The sequence below is a fragment of the Clarias gariepinus genome, chromosome 2 (assembly GCF_024256425.1).
Source record: "Clarias gariepinus isolate MV-2021 ecotype Netherlands chromosome 2, CGAR_prim_01v2, whole genome shotgun sequence".
Lineage (NCBI taxonomy): Eukaryota > Metazoa > Chordata > Actinopteri > Siluriformes > Clariidae > Clarias > Clarias gariepinus.
The window spans coordinates 33,595,546-33,618,568 of record NC_071101.1 but is presented as its reverse complement, the minus strand read 5'-3'; the positions used below and the strand labels follow the sequence as shown (position 1 = coordinate 33,618,568).

The 23,023-nt window shown below is 40.4% G+C and overlaps 2 protein-coding genes across 2 annotated transcripts; both read right to left on the bottom strand.

The window, feature by feature from the left end:
- Positions 1–250: 250 nt before the first annotated feature.
- On the bottom strand, positions 251–18,776 carry LOC128515678 (uncharacterized oxidoreductase YjmC-like). The gene is made up of 11 exons (XM_053489792.1): positions 18,763–18,776; positions 16,611–16,759; positions 15,732–15,919; positions 15,493–15,553; positions 12,117–12,172; positions 6,228–6,326; positions 6,014–6,149; positions 3,152–3,270; positions 2,949–3,044; positions 2,770–2,880; positions 251–334 (listed from the first exon to the last, which is right to left on the bottom strand). Exons 1-11 carry the CDS (start codon positions 18,774–18,776, stop codon positions 272–274), a joined length of 1,092 nt encoding a protein of 363 aa, XP_053345767.1. The 3' UTR covers positions 251–271.
- A 2,452-nt stretch (positions 18,777–21,228) lies between these two features.
- On the bottom strand, positions 21,229–22,598 carry LOC128515713 (interferon-induced transmembrane protein 5-like). Its single transcript, XM_053489852.1, has 2 exons — positions 22,353–22,598; positions 21,229–21,710 (listed from the first exon to the last, which is right to left on the bottom strand). The coding sequence occupies exons 1-2, from the start codon at positions 22,557–22,559 to the stop codon at positions 21,489–21,491; spliced, it is 429 nt and encodes a 142-aa protein (XP_053345827.1). The 5' UTR covers positions 22,560–22,598; the 3' UTR covers positions 21,229–21,488.
- Positions 22,599–23,023: the final 425 nt, after the last annotated feature.

Sequence of the window (23,023 nt, the reverse complement as noted above, 5' to 3'; positions counted from 1 at the left end):
ACAGTATGCATATATATGCTTCTTGGGTATTCGCTCCTCACTTGTTTAGATTAACAGCTCTTTAAATTTTTTGTCTCACTGTATCACAAGCTGTAAATACATCACATAATTTAAAAAACATAAAAAAAAATTAATTCTGTTTTAAGAGTATTTAATATTTCATGGAAATCCAACTTTTTTTAAACAGCAGATGTCTTGACATAAGTAATTGAAAGTAATGTTTTATTCATGTACAGTACGCTAGTGGCACCTAAAGTTGAAGCCTGCCATTTTACTCAGTGAGTCTGTTGGTGGGCAGCAGAAAAGTCACTCCCAATGTGCTGGCAACCTCATTCTGATAATTGCAAAAAGAAAGAAGAATTAGATATACTCTACAACATCTATAACAGTAGGAAATAAAAATAGTTATGAAATGACATTTTATAAAAATTACATCACACATTATTATAAGGCATTACATTTAGCATAATTAGTTATTTAGTTTATTTTTAAATACATATTTATGTGTAAAATTTTTATATATTGTATGTCAGTGGACATATTTTATATTGGAAGTGACAAAAATCAGAAAAGACAAAAAAGTCTTTGTAATAAAAAAATCAATTTAGGGAAAAATAAGATTACAGCAGCAAAATTACTTGAAAGCATAAATGTAAAGTAATATAAATGTCAATAAACAAACTCATTTAGAGAAACTTTGTTTTCAGGTTGGACTATTGTAATGCTGTCTGGTTGTTCAACTAGATGCATAAATAAGCTTCAGCTAGTCCAGAAAGCAGCAGCGAGAGTCCTCACTAGAACCAGAAGATACGAGCACATCACCCCTATCTTATCTTCACTGCATTGGCTTCCTGTGAAATTTCGCATTGTTTTAAAATAATACTCTTGACATACAAAGCATTAAATGGTCTTGCACCGCAGTATCTTTCTTAAAAAGCCAAAAATTATGGAATAGTCTTTCAAATAGTATTCGGGACAGTGTTTAGGTCCAGGCTAAAAACCTATTTATTTAGCCAAGCATTTTTATAAATAGATTTGCCTTAGGTAAAGGAGCAGATCTGGAGGACTCATGGACGTAGAGTATTATGGTGAACTGGTATGTTTAGATGCTGTCTTCCTCACTCTCATTGATTACTCAGGTTTGTTGATGGTGAGGTGATTGTTTGCTTTACATCTCAGGAAGCCCTCATGTCTGTGTTTCCTTCTGGCTCTCCCTTTTAGTTATGCCGGAGTCTCTGCTTGTACTCTACACTAAATATTCATTCTTATTATACATTATGTGACTGCGACCATAACTAACTGTTATCTTTCCTCTTCTGCTCTCCGCTCTCCTGTTCTCTCTCCCCTTCTCTCCTTTCCCTCTCTCCCCCTCTCTCTCTCCTTTCCTCTCTCTGTCGAGCTACACGCTTCTGGTTAGAGATCTCGTCACATGGATGCCCCATGTGTCTCTTTGGGATGCGTCTGGTGTCAGGGGGTGGTTTCACTCTACCATGAAGATGGTTCTGGCCTCGAATGGTGTTGAAAACTGTTCCCTGAGGACATGACTTGGCTGCAGTTGCTTGATAGTTCAAGACTGGAATTTCCTACAAGTCTACCTGAGTCTCCAATAACAACCTGGACTTCATATTAACATCAATTAACATCAACTATTATAGCCGAACTGCCTGCCACCTAACACATTGTATAAATGCAAATCAATTCCTGCTTTCTGTTTTACCCAAATGAGGATGGGTTCCCTGTTGAGTCTGGTTCCTCTCAAGGTTTCTTCCTATACCTAGTTTTTCCTTGCCACTGTCACCCACGGCTTGCTCACCAGGGACTATCTGATAATTCTGATTCATACGCATTTACATTGCATAGAACCTTAAATAATTCTTTTGATTGTAAAGTAATCAAAAGCTGCTTTGTGACAATGACAATTGTTAAAAGCGCTATACAAATAAAATTGAATTGAGTTGAACTAATAAAATACTTGATTAATCCCAAGGAATATATTATAATTATATTATATCATATATACAAAGTAAAAAAATATTTTACAACACTCATGCAACTGTAAATTTAGTATGTTCAGAAATCATTTATTTAAAAATATCTACATCATTATGTATTTTAGATCTGTATTTAATAATAATAATATTCATACTCATAATAATAATAATAATAATAATAATAATAATAATAATTATTATTATTATTATTATTATTATTAGCATAATGTTTTATCCCTTTTAAACTGATGGTCCATCCTTTTGCATTATAATATTTGATATCAAGGCAGAACCTTGATACAAGATACCTTGTGCACGAAAGGGTTAACGTCTTTAACGCACTTTTGTCCACTAGAGGGTGCTATCGACCTATACCATTTTAAACTGTCAACGTGAAATACAGTACGTACAGTAATACTATTCATTTGATGCTGTAATGTCATTTTTACATCCAGGTGATGTCAGTATAACATCCACCACACGGACTCCTTCTGTATTTTATTTTGTCTTATAGTTCATTTAAAAGATGGCATTAACATGAAGGCCATCAAGCCATAAATACAGATAGCAGCAAATTATCACTGATACTCACCGAGAATCCCTAAGTATCAGCCCATCCCATATGGAAATGTAATATACTGACATTTATAAATTTGAATATGTGCCATATAAATGGGATGCATACAGTATGTAGTATGTACAAACATTTGTATGTATGTAGATGTGCAAGCCTTAATTATTGCAAGTGTGTGTGTGTGTGTGGGGGGGGGGTATGCACCATATGCTTAACCACACTCAGAGAGTACGGGATGCCATCCAGCTCACGGCAGGTCTGGTTGTGTCTCCGCTCCAGGTCTCCTGGGACCATCACAGGCATCTCTGGCACTGCCTGAGGACATTAACAAAAATGAATAACCTCTACCTCTCCCTCTGGTTACAGGAGTTACAAATACTTACTGGCTTAAGGTTCCGGTGTATGGACAGCAAATCAGACATCCTATCATTGAATCCATCGGCGAAGAATGCTGGGATTAATGCCACAAAGCACTGACCCTGGAGCACAATAAAAACATTTTAAAGGGCCGGTGTACAGTACATTCTGAGTACTAGAGTGCTTTTACATTTAATACAAGAAAATGTACAAATGTAAATGTAAATACCAGGTTTGCCTTGCAGTCTGCCATTCGCCACATTCGTACATGTTTGCTATAGTTCGAACCAGAGAGAATCCCGCAGAAAACCTCCACCATTATTGCCAGGCCATAACCCTTATAACCTCCTGCCACACAGATTGTGACCACATTAATCGATATACTCTATATTAAATGCTTGAAAAAACACTCCTCCAATTCATAAACTGTTTAGGCAAACAGATGTGTAGACGGTATACAGTGCAAATAATTCACACTAAAGGGAATGCGGATTTAGGAAAATAGGAAAAACAACAGCAGGGTGGTGTGATTCAGCCACATGTAAAGTGCGCTCACTGCTGCAGCAACGAAGAAACTTATTTTTCAATATCAGCTCTTCCAAAAGTTTGTTATCTATTTTATATAAAATCAATTACTTTGTTTATAAGTGCTATAAAAAAATCATTGCCTCAACAATTTTGGGATCAGATCTTTGGGGGGTGTCTTGCTATTAATATTATTTATAGTAATTATAATTTTATAATTCATATTATTTTATTATTGTAAAGATAAAATAAATGATATAAGTAATACAGTGGAACCTTGGATTGCGAGCATAATTCGTTCCAGAAGTGGGCTCATATTCCAAAACACTTGTACGTCAAAGCAAAAAACACAGTCCAAAAAAATTGATACATAGAAATAATAAATAATAAATACAAAATATAAAGTAAAAATAAAACAAATTAATCTGCACTTTACCTTTTAAAAAAGTAAAAATAAATCCCCACAGATAAGTGTTTCTGGTTATGCATGCAGGCGCTGTGTGTTTGTGCGTGCGTGTGTTTGTGTATGTGTGTAAAGCTAAAGTAAGAGGAGAGGAGGAATCACCCCCTCCCCCTCTCCCCCTTCTCATCTTACACAGTAAACCTTTCTCCTCTCTTATTTGAGTTTCACACACACATACACACACACACACACCCACACACACACACACACACACATTACCGGAAAGACTGTTTTATCGGAAAAATTTGCAAGGAACATCGCTAATGACACTCGCGTGAGCGCACACTAACATAATCACTGCTGTAAAGTAAAACAAACAAACAAATGAACCTGCACCTTACTATTATAAAGTACCGCGACAGAGCACTGTTTCTGTGTAGAGCGGAGTGTGTGTGTGTGTGTGTTTGTGTGTGTAAGTGTAAAGCCTAGGGGAGGAGGGGGTGGGGGTGTGTGTAAAGGTGAGAGTGTGTGTGTGTGAAGGGGCACGGTGTCAAATTATGCGCACGCACACATAACGATAGGCTGATACATTCACCTTATACATTGTTAGACTGTGACCATACCTAACTGTTATTTCTCCATCTCTTTTGCTCTCTCCTTTTCTGCTCTATCCTCTCTCTCTCTCCGTCTCTCCTTTTTCCTCTACCTATCTCTCTGTCCAGCTATACATGTCGCTTCTGAGCTGCCAGTGATCCAGACCCCCTCTGCCCGCTGGACCTCTCTAACTCATCCTGGAGTCCTGCTTCTGGTTGGAGATCTCATCACATGGATGCCCCCGTGTGGTCTGCCTGGAATGCGTGTGGTGACTGGGGTTGGTTCCACTTTTCCATGAAGGTGGTCCTGTCCTCGACTGATGCAGACAGCTGTTCTCTGAGGACCTGTGACTTCAGTCACTCAATAGTTCAGGACTGGAATTTCTCACAGTCTACCTGAGCCTCCAGGAACAAACTGGACTTTAATCTTACACATCTCCTCTTATACTGAACTTCCAGTCTCGAATATTATTATGCACATCAATCCCTGCTATCTGTTTTCATCCAGATGAGGATGGGTTCCCTGTTAAGTCTGGTTCCTCTCAAGGTTTCTTCCTATTACCATCTCAGGGAGTTTTTCCTTGCCACTGTTGCCGTCGTCCTAGGCTTGCTCATCAGGGACAATCATATAATTTTGATTCATACATATTCACATTTCATACAAACTGAATTCTTTTGATTGTGTAAAGCTGCTTTGTGATGATGTAAATCGTTAAAAGCGCTATACAAATAAAATTGAATTGAATTGAATTGATAAAAAGAGAGAAAATGAATCATTAATCTCTCTAATGAGACTTTCCTTTGCTTTACATGCGCACACACACACGTGTGTCATAAAACCAGTACACGCACACTGTACACACGCTTACAGAATATACCAATGAGAGACGCACACTAAGACCCAGCAGGGAAGACGATTACCCATAATTCTGCAGCGCAAGAGAAAGAAAAACATTAGCTCAATTGTGATCACGTGACGCTCGATGTCAAAATAAGAAGCATATGCATGATACATGATAAACCAAGACTTGTACATTTTTTAAGTAAAAATGTTTTTTCCATTTTTTCTCGTCTTGCGAAACACTCGCAAACCATGTTACTTGCAATCTGAGGTTTCACTGTACTAGTAATTACAACTATTTAAAAAAAGAAAAAAATCTGCCTTTGCTGAATGCCTAAATTGTTTGGTTTATCCAATATATCATAATAAGTCTTAGTTTGGGTTATGGTTCTCTCTCTCTCTCTCTCTCTCTCTCTCTTTCTTTGTGTCAGTAAATTATTACAATTTTATGCAGCTTGTCTTGTTACAATCAAAGCAGAAAAGTATAAAGCCCTCAATCCAAAAATCTCCTCTTTTAGTTAGAACTCTTATATAGTGCTGAGACTCCTCTCAAGAAAGTTAAATAAATGTCTCCTTACAGTAATATTCACCATATGAAAGACCTTGGTTTACATTATTAGTGGTTGTAATGACAGGGGTGACTACAGGCTGCTGTAGGCATGTGATACCAAATTGGGCATGAGAGAGCCTCATGGAGCAGGAAGTGTTGGACCAGACAAAAACAGAGACCTGTCATCTCACTTCCACCCACAGGCAATAGGCCTCCTCCGGACAGCACTGCCTGGGGGTCAGAACAGGGAAGGCCATTAGCATCACAACCCCAACCCTCTGGGATTAAGCAGCTATTACGTGCATGAAGCTCCACCTGGGAGGGTGAAAGGGAAAAAGAGGACATTAAATTTTTCTGATGTTTCCAGTTATCCGCATGTGTGTTTGTGCCTACCTTTCCAATAGCAGCAGCCGAGGTTGCCATGTCCAGCACAAAACTGTCTCCATCCTTAGCAGGAGCTGCAATGCTAATAGGGTTTGTTCCCAAAGTGCACTTTACACAAAACAAAACACACACACACAATTTATTATATATACAGAAAAGAGCCATAACATTACAATGCAAAACATTATGCCCAGTACTGGGTCATTCCTCCTAACTTGGCTTGCAAAACTCCACAAGACATCTCGGGTCTCGCCCAAGGAAATTGCCAGCAGGTTCTTTGGGTGCTGTGGGTAGCAGGGGTGGGGGGTGTTAAGTTCTGTGAGTCAAACTTTGTTTGTCTGGCACATCCAGTGGATGTCTACTTAGATTGAAGTTTGGGCTCTTTGCCTGCATTTACTTTTTTATTAATTTGTACTTTTCAATTAAGCAGACAGTTTAGCCTTTGGTCCCAGTGGGCATGGGTGAGCCTTGGGTGCCCACGATCCTGTCAGCAGGTTGCTGATATATTACTGATAATCAATTTTAATGTTATGGTTGATCGATGAGTGCACATATACTATGTACGTATGTATTTATGTATTTATGTATGTATGTATGTATGTATGTACTATGTATGTATAGATGTCTATGTATAGAAACTAAGTGATATCTAAAATCATAGTTCTTGTACCTTATATTGTTTTATTTATTTTTCATATAGGAACCTATTTAACTGTAAACTAAATTCAGTTTAATTATTCATTATGTATTTCGTTTATTAAAATCACTAAATTATTCGAATATCTGTCCCATAAATTAAATGTTTAAAACATGATTCTGGTTATATGTTTGTGTTTATGTTAAATTCCTGGAACACAACTTGATGTTATAAATACAGATAAAAACTACAGGTAAATCAATTATAAAAATATAAATCTTATAATAATAGAGTTCCCTTTCAGTCAATTCACTCGGTACAACACATATTGTATGGGATATCACGCCGTCTTGTGTCCTGGCTGAAGACACCTATATTCACGCCGTAAAGGCAGGCAAACCTGTGGTGACGTAGGTGTAGCGCCTACACCTATAAACCATTATCACCACGGTTGACTTTCAGTTCTTACGCTCTTCACCTCGCTGTAAACACCTTTTCTGTAGAAGCTTTCTAGATGCTGTTAGCCAACTCTACATTTGACTTTACAAGACTGCGCTTGTAAAGCGACAACAGCCTCATTTTGGTGAGTCGTCTACCCGCGGAGCGCTGACTTTAAGATCACTGTGAGTCGGAATATTAACGACATCTCAGTTTGGTTGGCTTTTGTTTAGCTGCGTTAACAGTGCTTGCTGGCATGAGCATGGAAGCTAATGTGGCAAAGAAGAAGTTAGATGTTCGCCCCTGTACTCAGGAGTGTGGCTGCTCCTTGCATAAGAAGAACCAGCACGAAGCGTGCCCCATCTGTCTGAGAATTCTCCATGCGGAAAAATACAGTTGCTCAGCAGGACCCCCTCCTTTCCAATTAAGCAGTCCCAGCTTCACCTGTGTCTGCTGATGAGGAGTTTTCGTCAGCTTAGCTTGGCAGACCAAATAGAGTATTTCGAGGGTTCGGAGGACCGTAAGCTCTCCTACAGAGCTGGCCAGGAGCCAGGCACCAAGCAGCGTGCTTTCAAGGATGATGACGTGCTCGACATCGGCCTAGAAATGCATGGCTTGTCGGAGGACGAGCATGAAATTTTGCCGCCTGCTCAGAGCTCCGCTGCTACTGCGTTAGCGGCTTGGGAAGACACTTAATTTTTCACTCTCTACCGCCAAGCGGCCCAGAAGCTGGAGGTGGAGTGGCCCTCCCTATAGCCGGCTCAAAAACCGTCATGGTTCGCGGGTTTTTTCCCCTCCTGAACCGACAACCGTCAAAAATTGCTTGCCTGTGTTTCTCGACTTTGTCGCAAGTTAACGTCGTCATGGAGAAAGCCGCTGTCGACCCGCGTTTCAGACAGTGGGTAATTAAACGGAGCTTACAAAGCAGGACTATTAGCCTACCGCCAATGGAGCCATCTTTCACTGCTTATTTGGCACCCTCTCATAATCATGTGTCCAACTGTCCTTCCGTCCAAACACTGTAGATTCTCCTCTGCCCAGCTGGAAAAGATTTATCACGCTCAAGCGGGCACTGCTTGAGCGCTTAATTCCGTTACGCTGCTTCAAACATATCAGGCAATATGTTTGGCAGAGCTCGGCTTACTGGTGCCTCAGGAGAGCCCGTTATGTGCGCTGCTTAACGAGGTCAGGACCGCGCCAGAGTGCATTTTGCGCATGTCTCGTTGTGCTGCTTTTTTTTCTCTGGAAAGGAATGGCGAGCACAGTGGTAGCACAGAGGCATTTAAGGCTCACACTCTCTGACATCACAGATAAAGACAGGGCCGTCTACTTGGATGAACCGCTGTCTGCTGAGGGTTTGTTCGTCCAGTCACTCGATGCCATTAAGCGTTGTAAGACATCATTCCGCGACGAGAAGTGAAGCCCAAACAGGCTCGAAAAATTACCATTTCGCAGCCCCCTCATAAAAGACCCCTGCCGGCAGCTTCGCCTGGTGAAGCAACAACCTCCCGGGCAAAACCCACAGCAGTCGGCCTGGTGTATGGGCCCCCCACCGGGCCTCCCGAAGGATTCAGCGACTAGGAGGAAAAATCCTCACTCCTCCTGGCTCAGATTTTAGAGGGAGAGGAGCTCTGGCAGCAGGGAGACACGGTTTCTCCTCTCTCAATGCCGCCCAAGAGGCCGCTATGTTATGTTCAGGGAATCATTCCCAAACGGCGTTGCAGTTCTCTAACACAGTCTCCCAAGCACAATTACCCCCCTCACACTCAAGTGTATCTATTGAAGTTATGAACCCCAGTTGTGGCATGTTAAAAAATTCTCAGGAACTTACAGCAAGTGCCCTGCGCTTCTCTTTCGTAGTCAACACTGTGGTGTCGGCCGCCGGCACTGCTGTGCTTCAGGGGGGCGTGGCCTATGAGTACCTAGTATTTAGGAAGTGTGTCGAGGCAGTGCTGTCTCCTTTTCGGGAGAGAGGCATTGGCATATTGGCCTATTTATACGACTGGGCACTAATAGTGAGCTCAAGCGAGCAGGCGGAGAAAAAGACAGCACTAGTTCTGTCTCACATTCAGACTTTAGGGTTCTCAGTAAACATGCAGAAAAGCTCACTGACTCCGAGTCAACAGTTTTCATTTCTGGGTCTGAAGATATGCTCCGTTACCAGCCGAGCACGTCTTTCAGAGCACAAAATAGCCGCGTTTCAGCGCTGCCTTGCTCTGTTTCAGTTGCAACACAAACTTTGTTTCCGAGTGTTTTTACAGTTAATGGGAATGATGGCATCTATGATCGCTGTGGTGCCTCTCGGGCTTTTGAACATGCGTGCATTTCAGCGCTAAGTGGGCTCTCACTGTCTATGTGTGGCGCGCCACCTCAACAGGAGGCTGACAGTGACGCCGTCATGCATTAGCTCTTTTGCCCTGGAGGGAATCCAGGCTGTTACATCAGGGATCTCCGATAGGCAGGGTCAGGCAGGTCATTTTGTAAAGTGGTGTCAACAGATGCCTCCCTCAGCGGCTGGGGCGCTCTGTGCGACGGCTCCGCGGTCAGGGCGTCGTGATGTCACAGGAACAACACAGGATTCACATCAACTATTTGGAGCTGGTAGCAGTGTCTTCAGCCCTGAGACATTTTCGTCAGACTCTGACAGGCCATCATGTTCTGATCAAGACAGACAACACAACAGTGGTGTCATATATAAACAGACAAGGGGGGACTCGTTCACTTCCCCTGCAAAAACTATTTCATTCTCTATTGCCATGGTCCAGTGTTCATCTTCTGTCACTCAGGGCCAATCACATTCCAGGGAACCTGAATCTGGGGGTGGACCTGCTTTCCAGAGGGGGCCTGCTTGTGAAGGAATAGAAGTTACACTCATGAGTGGTAGCTCAGGTCTGGGAGCACTTCGGAAGGGTAGCAGTGGATCTCTTTGAATCCAAAGAGAATGCTCACTGCCCACTATTCTTCTGAATAACAGATCGCAATGTCCCTCTGGGGAACGATTTGCTGGCACACTCATGGCCCCCAGCTCTTTTGTATGCTTTTTCTTTGGTAGAACTGATTCTGCCTGTCATAGAGAGGGTATAGCGAAGTTGTGGTATGCAAAGATAGTTAGCCTGCTAGCAGCAAAGCCATGGAAACTTCCTCTCCTCAGGGACCTTCTGTCTCAGATAGGGAAGAGGTAGTGCACCCGCGTCCCGAGCTGTGGAACTTGCACGCTTACCTGTTGAAAGGTCCAATCTGCTAGCTAAAGGGCTTCCCCCGAATGTGATTGAGATTATTCAAAGTGCTCAGGCCTCTTCTACGAGTGGCTTATATGCTTACAAGTGGCGAGCTTTTGAGCAATGGTGTAGAGAACGTAATGTTCTTCCATTTCAGTGCTCCATTATGGAGATTTTATCTTTTCTACAAGAACTATTAGAAAAAGGCCTTTCCTTCTTTACTATTAAAGGATATCCTTCTCGGTGGCTCATTCTGTCCTCTCTGCAGGGTCCATGATGCAGTAGCTATCAAGGTTCTTGTGGCTGACTTTAGTAGATGCTCGGTGGGGCGTGAATATATGTCCCATGCAATATGTGTTGTACCGAGTGAGTTGACTGAAAGGGAATGAATGGTTATGACTAGTGATGCGGTTTAAAAGAAATTGACATTAAAAAAGTGTCTTCATTAAAAGAAAAAAAGGTCAGGCTGCTAAATCTAATGTTTTAGCAATTCTTTTTTGCACAGCAAACGTAAATGATAAATGAAAAAAAAAATGTCAGTGGTTATTTAGCGCAGGCTGTAAACTGTAGGCCTGCCCTATACAAATCTAAAATAAAACATTGTTTAGCTCAGATTACAAACGCTGCTTTGTAAATGTTTAAAATGTGAATCATTATCTTGTTATTAATATGACCTGATTTATTGTTTATATTCATAATTATATGTCGTTGCCAGTTTACAGGGTAATGTTTCTTAGCACTTTCAGGCTGAAATAAAGGCTGTTTTCATTTGAATTACAATGCCTAGTATGTCTATTTAATGGTCGCGGGGCGGGGCGGGTTGTAAAAATAGATACACAGGTGTGGTTCGGGCTGGGGCGGGCCAAATAATTTCATAAAAGCGGGACCCACGGGTTGGAAAAATACCCGACCCGCGCATCACTAGTTATGACTATAACCTCTGTTCCCTAAAGGAGAGGAACAAGGTACAACACATTGCTGCCCCGGCTCACAGTTACGCTCGGCAAAGAGCGGCTGTTGAACGGAAAGTCAACCGTGGTGACGATGGTTTATAGGTGTGGGCGGGGCTACACCTACGTCACCACAGGTTGCCTGCCTTTATGGTGTGAATATAGGTGGCTTTAGCCAGGACATACAATATGTGTTGTACCTCGTTCCTCTCCTTTAGGGAACAGAGGTTATAGTCATAACCATTTGTTTTGGGACTTCCAATATTGTTTACAAGCATGCTGGCAGCAAATTGTCACATGGTTTGTGACAAGAACTTTCTAATTTTTATTATTTTCTAATTTTTTAATTCTGTAAAGCTGCTTTGCGAAAATGACCATTGTTTAAAGCACTATGCAATATATACACTCTATAAATAAAATTGAATTTAATTGAATTTTGCACAACTTCTTAGCAGACTTTATTAGCTTGCTTAGGCTGAAAATGTAATCAGTATTTGATCTGAGATCAGGTGTATGTTAAAAGTAGAATTGGTGTGTTGCCATAACGAAGCCCTATGTGTTGTGTGAACTCATCATGTCTAGGCTATGTTGTAATAAAAGAGTACCTACAGTGAAAATATAAATAATTAAAAACTGTAAAGTGATTAATACTGACCTCTTTAGCTCGTGTTGGAACCACTAAAGGAGAGGAATTAGTGTAGCACATCCCCTGTGCACAACAAGTAAGAAATTTCATTTAGTAACAATGTTACTAAGTCATGAGATTCAGGTAACATTTACGTGAATTTTCAGAATGGAGAAACATGTAATGCCATGGACTTTAATCATGGCATAGTTGTTGGTACTAGATGGACTCGCTAGAATTTTTCAGAAACTGCAGATCTACTGTGATCTGATGTACACCTATTTTTACACACAGCTTTGGGGAATACCTCGTGATGTAACAAGGGGACCGGGCAAAGACGTCAGAGAATCCTCTGTGAACCCGGAAGTGAAAGTGCACGAATTATCCTCGGTTGTAGCGAGGAGCGCGGGTGGCGCAACCAAAAGCTATGCTGATTCCTGACGTGGGTCCGCTTTGCGATAGAGGAGAGAAGAGCAGAGAGCTTCGACTAACTTCCTTTAGGAGTACAAGCGCGGTGTGCGTCGCGGTAGGTCCTCCGAAAATGCAGTGACGGGAGCGCGTCACTAATTGTGTAATGGAGAGCTTGAATTAGCGTCTTTTGCCAGGTAAGGGTGAACGAACAAATCCAAAGGGGCGAGTCTGGAACCAGATTCCTAACACAGGCAGGGTCATACACAAAAGTCAGTCCAAGAATCAGGAGAGGTAAACAGGGGAGAAAATGAAAGGAAAATCCGAAGGGGAGCTGGGTTGGCAACGAGTCAAAATCCAGGGATCAATAATACACAGCGGCACAGGTACTTGATCCTCTGTAACATCCGGTTCCAGGAATGGGGTTCCTTTGTGATCATGCACCAAATGGTCGCTTTTAGGTTCTGGTTGGCTCGCTCCGCCTGGCCGATTGTCTGTGAGTGATAGCTGGAAGATAGGCTGGGGATAGCGCCAATTAACTTACAGAAGGCGGACCAGAACCGAGCGGTAAACTGGGAACCCCGATCCGATGTAATGTCTGTGGGGAGTCCATGAAGTCGGAAAATGTGCATGATTAAGAGCTCGGCAGTTTGTTTTGCTGTAGGTAGTCCAGATAGTGGAATAAAGTGAGCAGACTTGGAAAAGCGATCCACCACCGTGAACACACAGGTGTTACCCCCGAGTCTGGGAGTCCTGTGACAAAATCAAGGGCAATGTGGGACCAGGGCCTGCGAGGAATCGGGAGAGGTTTAAGGAAGCCAGCGGGGGTTTATTGCTGGTCTTGCTTCTGGCGCAAAAGTCGCAGGCGTTTACAAAGCGGTGAGTGTCCTTTCTCATGGTGGGCCACCAAAACCGTTGGTAAACCAGAGCCAGTGTGCGTGCCGCACCGGGGTGGCAGGCCAGTTTCAAGCTATGTCCCCATTCCAGAACATGGGACCATTTTGCCTCCAGAACAAAAGAGTTTGCCTTCTGGTGTCTGTGAGGGGCCCGGCTGTTGATGAAGCGCATTCTTGACCCGCGATTTAACTTCTAGTAGCGCCGCACCCATGAGGAAGCAAGATGGTGGCTTTAGGTGCCCGATCGTTGGCTGGAGAGAACTGGCGAGAGGGAGCATCCTGCTTTGTGTCCTTAGATCTTGGGTGGTAGAACAGGGAGAAATTAAAACGTGAGAAAAACAGGGACCTGCTTGACAAGAGTTTAGGCGTTTGGCTGTCTGGAGATATTCCAAATTCCTATGGTCCATCCAAACCAGGAATGGGATTTCACTGCCCTCTAGCCAGTGCTTTCACTCTTTCAAAGCGAGTTTGACTGCCAGTAGCTCCCAGTCACCAATGCTGTAGTTCCTCTCGGCAGGGTAAAGTTGGTGGGAGAGAAAACAGCACGGATGCAGTTTGTTGTCTTTGAGGGACCTTTGGGACAGAGCTGCTCCAGCACCTGAGTCGGAGGCATCTACTTCGACCACAAACTGAAGGGATGGGTCCGGTTGAAGTAGAACAGGAACCCAGGTGAACCGCCTCTTTAAAATCCCGAAAGGACCTGGCCGCTTGCATCGACCAAATGAATGGGGTCTTGGCTGAAGTTGGGGAGATGAGTGGGACGGCTGCCAAACTATAATTGCAAATGAATCGCCTGTAAAAATTTGCGAACCCCAGGAAGCGCTGAAGTTCCTTGCGTGTTGTTGGGGCAGGCCAGTCAGCGACTGCCCTCAGCTTGGTGGGGTCCATTTGTATCCTAGACGGGGTGACAATGAAGCCCAGGAAAGAGACGGTGCTGCTGTGAAACTCACATTTTTCAGTCAGCTGGTTCTCAAGCAGCCTCAGCCGGGGCGTTGGCCAACTCAAACTGCATGGCCAGATACTCATAATGCCCCGATGGGGTGTTAAAGGCAATCTTCCACTCGTCCCCTTCTCTAATCCTGACCAGGTGATAGATGCTGCAAGGTCCAATTTTGTGAAGAATTGGGCCCCCGGCAGGAGGTTGAAGGCTGTGGACATTAGGGGCAGCGGGTACCTATTCAGGAAGGTATCATAAAGTGACTGAGTGTCCCACTGAGCAGTGGCTGCCAGGGTTCGGAACTCAATAGCGTAGTCATAAGCGGATTGGGAACCCTGACAGAGCTCCAAAAGCTGCTTTGAACAATGCATTAAAATGCTTTAAAACAATGCAATCACTTCACATTATTGTATTTTTAGCTATAATCTTATAATTGATGGATAAGCATTAAAAGGGAAATGTTCTCAGAGTTAAGCCATGTTTTATCTAGACTGGATAAGTGTTAAATTTTGTGTTACTTGATCTCTACAAATTTTAGCCGAATATGGTTGATATATAGTATACAGTGGCCTAAATATGACTTACAGTTTAGTAGTTTTTACTAACATGTTTTATCAGGAGCTTTCTTGAACCAAAGCCTCTGTGAATTGCCTTAATTACCTGTTATCAATGTCTATAACCTAGTCTGGACACTAGGTTATAGGTCTAAAATATTATGCAGATTAAAGTGACCTGTTGTGTTAAGTCGGGTATTAAAGACGCACAGGTTAATTTGGACTATAACCAAAAGAGTGCAGTAGGTGAAATGTATTAAGTTCGCAATTTCAACAAAAATTAGTTGACAGATACCTTATCTTCCTAATTTCTAAAAACAATTGAGAAAGTTGTAATGCTAAACTATTCTAAACCTACAATATACATACAATAACTTGTTATTAAAATAGATCTTATTGGTCTAAAAAATATGCATACCTCAAATCACTAAAAATTTAACTTACAGTAATAGGCATCCATACAACACCCACACAAACAACGATGTCCACAGAAAAGTAACACACAGACAGACACCAACATTCACACACAGACTTAATCATGCACACCACTGTGTTTGTTTCTCCTATTTCTTTCACACATACACAAATAACATCACTGTAAAACTCACAATCATGTTTTTTTTTCAGTGCTTGGAGTGAATAGTAGCCAGCAATGCCATAATGGTTGGAGCCTAAACAAAGACAAATGGAAAAATAAAAATTAGATGATCTGATCTTTGTGGTGACCTCTGTTTACAAATGTTTTACTTTCCAGATTCTCATTTACAGACAAGCACTTGTACTGTGTATCTACAGTGTAAAAATTTAATTCAAAATATGTTCTGAATTTGTTGGACTTGTTGGACTTCCCGTGAGCGACCACCCAGCCTATGCCCACTTCTTGTGCTTTCTTCAGAGCTAAATTCATGCAGTAGTTTCCCACAACTGGACCAAGTAGGTTCATCCCATTCACAAGCGCTGTAGCCGCTGACTCCTTTTCCACCACTGGCTCGCCTTCCTTTGCACAGATTCCTGCCTGAGTCTCCTTTACATACAAAACTGCAAAACAACCCATTAGTAATAGATCGTAGATAGTAATAACTAGAGTATATAGTTACATTTCGTTAGTATGTGCTATTTAGAGGGTAATATATAACAAATACAAGACTAGTAAACCTATTTCCAGTTTAGTTTTTACTGATTTTAACTTTTAAATAGTCTTGTTTAATTATGCCAAGTTTTAACATTAATTTCTGTAAAGAACAAATAATCAGCAATACAATAAAAACACTGTAAACCTTGAAATTAGTAGAAATATCTAGAACTATGTCTAACAACTTTATATTTCAGTTCATTATATTTATAGTTCATTATAATCCTAATAAAAGGAAATACCAGTTCAAAAATATATTTACAAAATTACAAAAATATATTTACGATATTTAAAATAGTGTCCATTTTTATGACAACTTAGTTGTACATTTATTAGTTTTAAAAGGACTAAAAAAAAATTTACAAGAAAATTAAGTAAATATTAACAAAAAGTAAATTGCTTTGCACATTTATAGCATTACACACAAATGCTCAGACATATTATAAATATAAATTGCTGATGAATTCCTGTGGTATAAGAGAAACAAAATACTTCAGGATATGCAAAATAAATGAAAACTTCTCAACATTGTGTAATGACACACACATAAAGCATGACACAAAATGATGTTTAACAGAACATAAAGTTCATACACACCCATGCGATTAAGTCCATGGCTGTAGTGGCCGCGCAAGTCTCCCTCCACTAGCACATCTGCTAGGCTGTTGGCATGGCTGGCTTTAGTACCCACAGCAAGCATGCACTGTTTTATAAACTCCTTAACCTCTGAAGGTTTCAGCAGGCATCTGTAGGAGTCACATGTAACATAAAACCTACTTACAGCAAGAATAAAATATACAGGCTCTTTTACCAATTAATTAATTCATAAAAGAGAATAAATGAGGCTTGCTGTAAGTAGATTTTTGTACATATAAAAAAAGTTATTCATGAAAATCCCAACATATTTTTGGGTTATTAAATTAAAAATAAATAAATAAATAAATAAATGTAAGAATTTATAGAAAACATTCATCACTGCATATAAATTCAACACTGGATCAACTATGTCAAACTCCATAGGACACCTTAAACCACATCCAGGCTGGTTCATTTAGTTTATATTATATATTATTCACATTGTTGATTTTAATGGAACATCTTTTGTCCCATCAGCAAATATTGACTTTCATAACAGCATATTCATGGCACGATTATAAAAAAGGTGGTTGATCTACCTGCTATATCTGTTAACCCTAGAACTAACATCATGTCATTTTAATAATTTTTGTTTATTTCAGTAAAGCTAAATTTTATGCTTTTAATATCCATTTAACAGTTTATTGTCTTTGTATAAGCATACAACTGGGGAACAACTTTTGAAACATAGTGACAAAGACATATCTAGTGTGAGCAGAGAGTGCAGGTTTTTCAGTTTGCAAGTAAAAAGTTGTTCTGCATCTACATAACAGACCTTATATACCACCACATAAAGACGTCTCCAGGTGTGGTAGCTATTCCTACTAAAACACCAAACACCAAAAATGCATGTGAGATAGAGCTGGCATACAGTAGTTTACATAACACACATTCACATAGTGAAATAGATCACATAGAGTGTGATCTTGAGCTTGGCTAGTGTTTTTCCTTAGTGTTTGACACGCATTAGGAAGTGGACAGAGGAAACAGACACATCGAATCTGTTACACGTAGAATATGTTTTAAAAGGATATTTATTTTATTCCTTGACTGCTTATGTACAGTTCATGTTATAAATAGGCACAGAGGTTTATACAATCAACTATCCAGAATATTGTATTAAATATTTTTGATGCAGCCATGACAAAGTGATAGCTTAATATTGAGGAACAAGACATGTTATGTAAACTTTTGATGTTCAGCTTGACAAAAGATCTTGCTTTTCCATTCAACAATCAATAAAGTGAACTGGTAAAGTGCCAATAATTTGGAAACTAAAGTTTTGCAGAAACAACTTGCCATTTAGATTTGAAATTTATGTTTTTACGTACCTAAGTATGAAACGTATGGGCTTATATTAGCTCATTGAAGCCTTTTTTTATATTACAAAATTCTCTCTCTCTCTCTCTCTCTCTCTCTCTCTCTCTTTTAAACTTTTAGATGTCTGGTCTTGTTATAGTCTGTGTGAAAACTTTATACCATTTTAAAAGGACACCTAAACCTCTCACTTTCATGGCCTATACACTGGTAAAACATAGTACTAAATTTGGTGGTAAATGTTGACATATGCCAGCAACATATCATCTATGTTCTTACAAGTTATTATTGGAACTGGGTGGGATCTGAAAATCACCCAACAAGTTTCATTTGATGAGTTGAACCATTTATCATTACCAGCACAAATCCCCTATCCATTTAGTCGAGAAGATTATACCTTAAGCTTAAAACATCACCGAGGTCTGCTCTGTAGTCATGTACCGTAGATGTTAATTTGAGATCGAGCATGTACAGGGACTGTGTGATCCACCCAAATACTCTAAAGCACCAACAGTGCGGTGAAATGACTTGCCTACTAATCCACATTTGCAAAAGTATCCTAATCAGTGCACTAAATTAACATGTATGCCTAAATACTTCATTGTTTATCACATAAAAAACAGCTTTTTTTCTTTTTTAAATCTATTAAACCGGGCCTAGCATAAAGCAATAGCTCAATAACATTTTAAGTAAAAAAAGAAACCTATATTAACTTTCAAAATATTAATCTTATTTTTCAGTACAGATACTCCTCAGCAGGATGAGAAATTAATTTTCAATATGTTTTAAAACCTACCTGTTGAGGCTCATGATGCACACACAGTGGTACCACGTGTCAGTTCTCTATCTTTATTACTGTAGTTCTGTTTTAATTTCTTATAGTCAAAAGCCAACCGTAATAATGTAAATGTGCTGTTTTGATTGGCTGGAATCTTTTAATTGTGTCTTGTGATCATGAGCATGTCAACCAAACACAGTGGGTCAGATTAATAAACTGAATAAAGGGTTGGGGCAATGGAAAACACTCCCATCTCCATCTACGTAGTCAGACAGGTGCACTTATGCGCTGTGCTTTGAGTTTCTAGGCCTGGTAGCACTGTAGAATAATCCCAGAGGTGGTACAACCTATAGAGGAAAGCATGTTCTGTGTCTTGCCAAGCTTGCCAACCTAACCACTGACATAAAAGCACATCTCTGAGTTAACTGTTACTTCTTTACAATTCATTCATGAGATGAACAAAGCACATTTACTGTAGGCCATGAAAAAATATAATTCATAATTGGGTTATGAACAAACTATGAAACCAGTGCAGTTTTTGTGTAGGCATACTGTATATTTTACACTCGTGAACAAATTGGATGCTATGTAATTATCCTACACAAAATTTAAATTGTGCCACTATGCTGCTTGTTGTGCTGTTAGTCTGTTTAGTGTGCTGTTAGTTTTTAAAAATACCAGCAACATTTTTTGGGATGTTTAGCATTTGACTAACACTATGTACAATATAAAATGCAGAATATTTTATGTTACTATTATTATATCATTATATCGCACTTTTTTACTCTGGCCCTTAGAGTCAAAGCACTCCAAATTAAACATGAATTTGAAATGCTTACAAAAACCATAACACAAATCCAGCTCATTGCTCCCCCACCATGTCTGTGCACTTTCAATAAAGCAAACCTCTGTTTTGTGCCATTATTTTTTTCATGTGCTTTGGATTTTGTATGTGCTTTGTCTTTACGAGCAGTAGTGGTCAAAACGCCTAGAGCAATTGTACCTAAGTATGAAACGTATGGGCTTATATTAGCTTATTGAAGCCTTTTTTTATATAACAAAATTCTCTCTCTCTCTCTCTCTCGCTCTCTCTCTCTCTCTCTTCCCCACCCAGCTTTTTTTGTCACTCTCTACAATCCGCACAAATACATTTTTATGCCTCATAAACCATGCTTTATTGTGGGAGTGGTGTTCTCAGGGTAAAGAGCACTACTGGGTTTTCACCAAATTAGTTTTTTATTTATTATTATTATTATTTAAATAAAATGTTTTAAGAATGCTCTGCAGGATGTTTAAAGATTGGATTTTTTTTTGTTCACCTAAACCTGACTGATACATTTGGAGTGCTTTCCCTTTATCTCATTAAACACATGAGCAGTTTAAGTAGTTAATGGCCTTGTGGTACGTTGAAGGTTCTGGGGTTTGTACCTGTGATTTTCTGATCAGTAGTTCAGCATCTTACTACTTAAATATAAAAAGTCTTCGAGAATTGTTTTTGGCAGCTCCTGGGTCTTCATGATGTGTATTTACATGTGTTTCTAAATTCAAGATTGAAAGAACTTTATTAATCTCAGAGGGAAATTTCTCTCTAACAAACTGAGGCGTTCTAAGAAACAAATGTATTGTGGTCACATGACACTTAACACAGGTCAGACAACCCCCTGCTACTCCTACCGCAATATTATAGAATACTGATGGTCCGTGGCGTACAATGAGTTCCAGGCTGTAACAAATTTCAAACATTACGAAAAAAACAAAAGTTTAACTATAATGAACTTATTCCAGACACTGTCTGAACTTTATTCATATTAACTCATGTTGATTTATGGCAAATCATGTAAGGAACCGACTACAAAGAGAAAATGCATCCTTTCCTGAGACCAGCTTAGTAATAAAGTATATACGTGTATTTCAGGATAAAGAAGGACTGGGTATATGTGTTGTCTTCTCTTTAATCAGTCCTTCCACATCTGTCTCCACTCTTAGGGAGCAGAAATAGAGCAGGCAGTGAGCACTGGCAGGCAGGTCTGTCATTTAGATCATATAAATACCAACAGAGCGAAGAGTGGTCAGCAGAGGAACCCAATGGGGCAGGGCAGCCCACAGCACATACACACACACCGCAGTATTATAGAGGAGACACCAAACTTGGAAAGAGTCACCAAAGCACCATGTTCACCTTTCAGGAAAAACAAAACTGAAGATGGAATCGTACCTTAACTAAATAAGGGTGGAAAAAACAACACTGTCCTAGTAATCCTTCTGTGCTGATGTACTTTACACTTATCATTATATTTTCCGTGATTACACTCTCTCTCTCTCTCTCTCTCTCTCTCTCTCTCACACACACACACACACACACACACCTAAACGACCCCACAAGAGGCTAGACTTTGTGGGGTCATTGCACTTGTTAGAGATTCTCACTATAAATTATCATTAGGGTTCAACCAAAAGAGTGACAAGATAAAAGTTATTCCTGACATTAAATAGTTTATTCCAGTATTTTTTTCTTAAATAAAGAGTGATGAGATAAAAGTATTGAATATTTATTATTTACCATTCAAGAGTCTTAAAGCAAATTTTAGATTAATATTAATAACAATAATACAATAAGTCACTAGAAAGAAGATTAAAAATAAGTTGCTAGGACACAAAGGGTGATAAGTCCATGGGTAACTATTGTTCTTTGGTGGATTTTGTTGTCGGTCTTTGTTGTGGTCGCCAGCTGTTTTCTTCGCTTTCTACCTGCTAAAGAGCTTCATAAAATTCTTGAAGCCGTCTTCTCCGAAGAAGTCGAAACTTCCCTGCAAGCTGCCGAGGTGGACGAGAAGCAGCCCGAGAAGCCCGAGAAAAAGCAGAGGCACCAGGAGGTTCCAGCCGGACGCAAGGATGTTGTACCATTTAGCCTTGTCTGAGCACTCCTGAGCAGCACGCAGGTCTCCCAGGGTCTTCTGGTCTCGTGCCTGTGGGTGGTGAGGAGCACACACACACACACACACACACACACACACACACACACACACACAAACAGGATCAATGCAATATTATGGTTCTCTGGTTTGCCCTTTGCAGAATAAAGCTTTGGTCAGACAGACTAAAAAGAGAAACAAAAACAACAGTGACACAAAACTAGACAAGCAAGGAGAGAGAGAGAGAGAGAGAGAGAGAGAGACTCCAGTAGTGTCTGTAATCCTAAAGAATGGCTATATTACTAGCTACCCACTAATTACATTCCATTTATACACATGAATGTCTCTAATTTTAGAAGAACAGAGGAAGTGTGCCAGGCTACTGCCTCCTCTTTCTCTCTCTCTCTCTCTCTCTCTCTCTCTTTTTATCAAACCCATTCTATTCTTTTCTTGCCCTCAGTGCAAAATGTTCTTGCTCTGTCCTTAAATCAAAGCAACAACCCACGTCACTCAGTTGAATCAACACCCAACCAAGGGGAAAAAAACATACACCACACAAATTCCCAGTTTTTAAATAATTAACGAAAGGTAATACTAAATAAAAGCAGTTATTCTGATATTTGTCTTCTTACTTTACTTTAAAAGTCTGCAGAAATTGAGACAGGATGGAATTCAAAATATTTGAAGATATTTCACCTTGATGGAGTAAATGAGGGCCATGAAGCCGAGGCAGCAGAAGTTGACGTACAGGGTGTTGCAGAGGGACCAGACCAAGTAGTCACTGACAGGTTTCTTTGGCACAGAGCCCATGTTGACCACCGTGGAGCCGACAGGCTTGCGTGAGGACTTACAGTTCGTGAGTGGGGTGCAGTCAGATGAATAGCTGTACGTAGCGTTGTCCATCCTGCTTTTGGTCTGAGAGGAACTGATGCTGCTGTAGCGCTAATTCCACTGAGACTCTGGAACCTGTGATGCAAACTTTTATCCTCACCATGAAGGGGTGGTGACTTAGCGGGTACACATTTCTGTGTGTGTGTGTGTGTGTGTGTGTGTGTGTGTGTGTGTGTGTGTGTGAGAGAGAGAGATCTGTTATTATGTCTGATGGATGCTAGGAAGGAGCCATAACCTCCCTATCTACTGTGGCTACACAAACATACACAGCTGCATACCTCTATATTTTTTTCTGCTATATTTATCAGTGGTACCTACCCTGCTGAAAAAATAACATTTAAATATAGACTTATAGGGGCATGTTAACTTATTGGTTCGTACTGTAACCTCACAATTCCAGGGTTGAGGGTTCGAATCTGGTCTGTGTGTATGGAGTGTGCAAGTTCTCTTCGTGCTTGGTGAGTTTCTTTTGGGTA

Bases quoted from the DNA above. Each gene is read 5' to 3' on its own strand.
- LOC128515678 (XM_053489792.1), bottom strand. The intron at 3,271-6,013 runs GTCTCTGTTTTT...TCTGTGTGGCAG, and splicing joins GGGTGGAAGTGAGATGACAG to GAGGTTATAAGGGTTATGGC. The intron at 3,045-3,151 runs GTATTTACATTT...ATTGTGCTCCAG, and splicing joins CAGACTGCAAGGCAAACCTG to GGTCAGTGCTTTGTGGCATT.
- LOC128515713 (XM_053489852.1), bottom strand. From the start codon at position 22,559: ATGGACAACGCTACGTACAGCTATTCATCTGACTGCACCCCACTCACG. The intron at 21,711-22,352 runs GTGAAATATCTT...CACCACCCACAG, and splicing joins CCCTCATTTACTCCATCAAG to GCACGAGACCAGAAGACCCT.